The following is a 3,796-nucleotide window of genomic DNA, read 5'->3' as shown; positions in this document are numbered from 1 at the left end:
ACTCTTATATATCAATTCAAAGTCTACTGTATTAGCTTCAGGTTCTCATTTCTCTATGAACAAAGCTTTGAAGTATATAAAGGAAAAAGCAAAGGAAATACCACCAAATTGTGGAAAAACCAATCGAAATTCCCTGCTGCTGCAAACATTCAATGCAAGCAAAAGAGATGATGATGATGAAGAAATGAAAATCACTATACAACCTTTTGTTTCAAGCTTTTGGGACAAAATCGAAAAGGAAACTCAGTTGAGTTCAAGCATCAATCGTCGACTTTAACGAGACTATCTTCTATATGGCGCACGAGATCAATATCGATATCCCCATCTCCATCGTCATCACCGTTGTCCAAGTCCAGTTCCTCAATTTTGGCGGGATCAACATTCACATTCTCCTTTCTGGCATTGTCCTTACGAGTAATGACGAGGAGGTGTTCTAAGGCCTCCCTTACCCGCTTTCTCGCAAGCGTCGCCTCCCTTACTTTCTGGTCAGCCTCGGCCCATGCTACGGTGACGGCCTTCCCCATGGAGGAGGAGGCAATCTTGGAAGCACAGAGCAAAGCGAGGGCAAGCTTCTTGTCAATCCTATTTTCCTTGATAGGGAAGAAAGAGAAGGAGGAGTCCTTACAGAGCGGGCAGAGGTAAGAGGTAAGCAAGGTGTCCCCGGCGCAGTGAGAGTGGGTGATGAAGGAGCAGCTGGAGCAGGCGACGCGTTTCGAAGGGTGGGGAGCGGAGCCGGCGTAGAAGACGAAGCAGACGGGGCAAAAGGAAGAAGGGTGGAGGCGGAGGACACATGCAGTACAAAGGCGGCGGAGGATGCCTAAATGACGGACTTGGTGGAGAAAGGAGGAAGCGCGGCCTCTGCAGTTGCTGCATTCTTTGGATGGTAATGGAATGTTGAGTTTGGTGGAGGTGGGGAGGTTCATGCCAATACAACCATTCCTAGTAGTCAAACTCGTAGCCATGGTAAGGATCTTCTTCTCCGCCCTCCCTCCGCCTCTGGGATTTTAGCTTTCAACGTGTCGTCTTTTCTTTGTTAAAAGTATATTTAGGGTTTTACTATGTTTTAAGCGGGCATTGACTAGGGTCAAGTTTAATTCGAGGAGAGTCAAGGAAGTTAACAAAAATATTAAAATAAATTATGTATTTATGTTAAATGAATATTAATTAGGATAATATCACTCAAATACTATTATTTTTATTTTTATCTTCAGATTATTTTTCGATCATGTTACATTTTATCTATTTTAATCATCGATTATTAAAAAAATAAAAAATCTATAATATGGTATCATTTTAATTTTAATCTTCAAAATTTATATATTTTATTAATTAGATTTTAATTTAAAATAATTTAATAAATTTTATTTTTAATATTTTTAGTTAATACTCAGTTGATAAAATATATAAATTTTAAGGATTAAAATTATTATTATAATAAAAAAGTTAACGATGAATGATCACAATGAAAAAACATGATACTATTACCAAATTTGTAAAACAGAAAAATATTTGATAATCAAAGTAGAGAAACAATAATAATATAGTGATTAATGGTATAATTTATTTAAGATAAAAAGTCTCTGAACTTAAAAACAAATAATGTGACTTTTGTATTATTTTTTCACCTAATGGAGCCCTCTAACTTAGAAAATAAATTTGATGTGATTATTTGATCAATATTTTCCGTCGTTGATTGTAACGGTGTTAACATGGTAGTTCATGGTATGACATGGTAGTCCACAACTTTGACATGACAGTCCACAGTGGTGATGACATGGCGTATGCTATGACAGATGAATTAAACTGGTTTTTTAGTTTTGATCAAAGTTCAAAATGATTTTTTTCAAAAACTTTAAGGACTTATTTATTTTTTAAAAACAAAATTTATTTTAACTTTTAAATATAAAATTATTTAAATATTAAAATACTTAAAAAATTAAATTACTAAAAAGGTTTAATATATATTAAAAATACTAAAACTATTATAATTTTTTAATATATATAGTTATAAATTATTAAAAATAATTTTAAAAAATATATTGTACATAATTTAAACATGTAACATATAGACATATCATCAACACTTATACAAAGTATTCTCATTAGAATAATCTAGACTTAAAAAATTTAAATTAATTGAGGCTTAATTTTTTTTTTGAATTAGTTGAAACTTATTATGTTTTCTAATTATCTTTTATGTCAAAACTTATTGCATAATTATCTTTCAAATTAGTCGAGACTTATAAAAAGATTATTAGAAAACATAATAAGTTTCGACTAATAAAAAATTATAAGTCTCAACTAATTTAAATTTTGTTAGTTTCGATTAATCTAGTAAAAATACTTTGTATAAATATCGATGATATGTTTATATGTTACATGTATATATTATGTATAATCAATTTTTTTAAAATATTTTATAAGTAATTGATTTATAACCTATTACATATATTCAAAAACTTTAAATTTTTTATAATAGTTTAATATTTTTAATATGATATTTTATTTTTTAGTAATTTAATTTTTTAGCATATTTTATATTTAAATTTTTGAATATTTCAATAATTTTATATTTAAATTTTAAAACAAAATTTATTTTATAAAAATTAAATAATCCTTTGAACTTTTGAAAAAAAATAATTTGACACTCGAACAAAACTAAAAACCTAGTTTAACCCATATGCCATGTCATTCGCCATGTCATCAGCTATTATGGATTAACACGTCAATATCATGGACCACCACATAAGTACCGTGAATTGTCACGTTAACACCGTAACGGTAAACGGCGGAAAACATTAGTCAAAGAGACTTATTGAGTTTATTTTTTTGAGTTAAAGGTCCACATTAAATAAAAAATTAATACGAGATTTATATTAGTTTTTTTTAAAGTATAGGGGCCTCTTATTCCTATTTTCTTTTATTTCATAAATTTTTAATATATATTTTAATAATTTTAGTATATTAAGTTATGTCAATTTTTGTGTTAAATATTAATTGTCGGTAATAAAAAATATAACGTTGGTGACCAATTATGAGAAATATAATAGTATGATTACCAAAATAGGAGAACTAATAGTATTGTGACCAGTAGTGCTATTTACCCTACATTCTCTATAGTTTCTTTTTTACTGTTTAGGGTCCACCCTAAACCCTAATGTTGAGCTAAAACTAACGTTGTGTTTCATTATCTTCTTTAGAACTGCATACTCAGTACGTGAAACAAGCAACTACACAAATTCTTTTGACTTCCATCATCATGATACCCTAATCGTTTGTTTGTACATTAGCATTACAACAAGCAGGTGCCCCAAATGAAGAACATTTCCCCTGCATCTCATCCAAATATCGTCCTGCCACCATCATGGTTTCTCTTAGCTTCAGTCGAGAGGCGTATATAGCTAGTTCAAACAAACCATTGTTTCCCTACTGATTAGTGTGTTCCGCCGTTCCTCGCTGAATCCCAAAGCTTCCATTGCTGTAATTCTCTTATTCTTTAATTTCCTATTATTGCATTGATGTTATTTGGATGTGTAGTGTCTGTCTCTGAGTATATATAATTTGTTTATTGATTAAAGTGAGAACACAAGAACAATCATTGTCTTTTGCTTCTAACTTCTGATCCGACTCTTTGATTTTGATCCATCCCATGAAAGCATTAATTCTGTTTACAGCTTCATTCCATCACTGATTTTTATGCTACAGCTTGTTAATCTGTCTAAGCTCATACTCTATAATTTTTATTTTTGTTTTTTACAAGGTATCGGTTACTTGAAATAGAGGATCCTTATTGCCG

At 30.6% G+C, this 3,796-nt stretch overlaps 1 protein-coding gene across 1 annotated transcript; it reads right to left on the bottom strand.

Moving 5' to 3' along the window:
- Positions 1-260: 260 nt before the first annotated feature.
- Positions 261-962, bottom strand: LOC120117824. Its single transcript, XM_039138023.1, has one exon. It carries the CDS (start codon positions 960-962, stop codon positions 261-263), a length of 702 nt encoding a protein of 233 aa, XP_038993954.1.
- Positions 963-3,796: the final 2,834 nt, after the last annotated feature.

The sequence above is a fragment of the Hibiscus syriacus genome, unplaced genomic scaffold (assembly GCF_006381635.1).
Source record: "Hibiscus syriacus cultivar Baekdansim isolate YM2019G1 unplaced genomic scaffold, ASM638163v2 tig00110321_pilon, whole genome shotgun sequence".
NCBI lineage: Eukaryota > Viridiplantae > Streptophyta > Magnoliopsida > Malvales > Malvaceae > Hibiscus > Hibiscus syriacus.
This window is presented reverse-complemented; position numbering and strand designations above follow the sequence as displayed.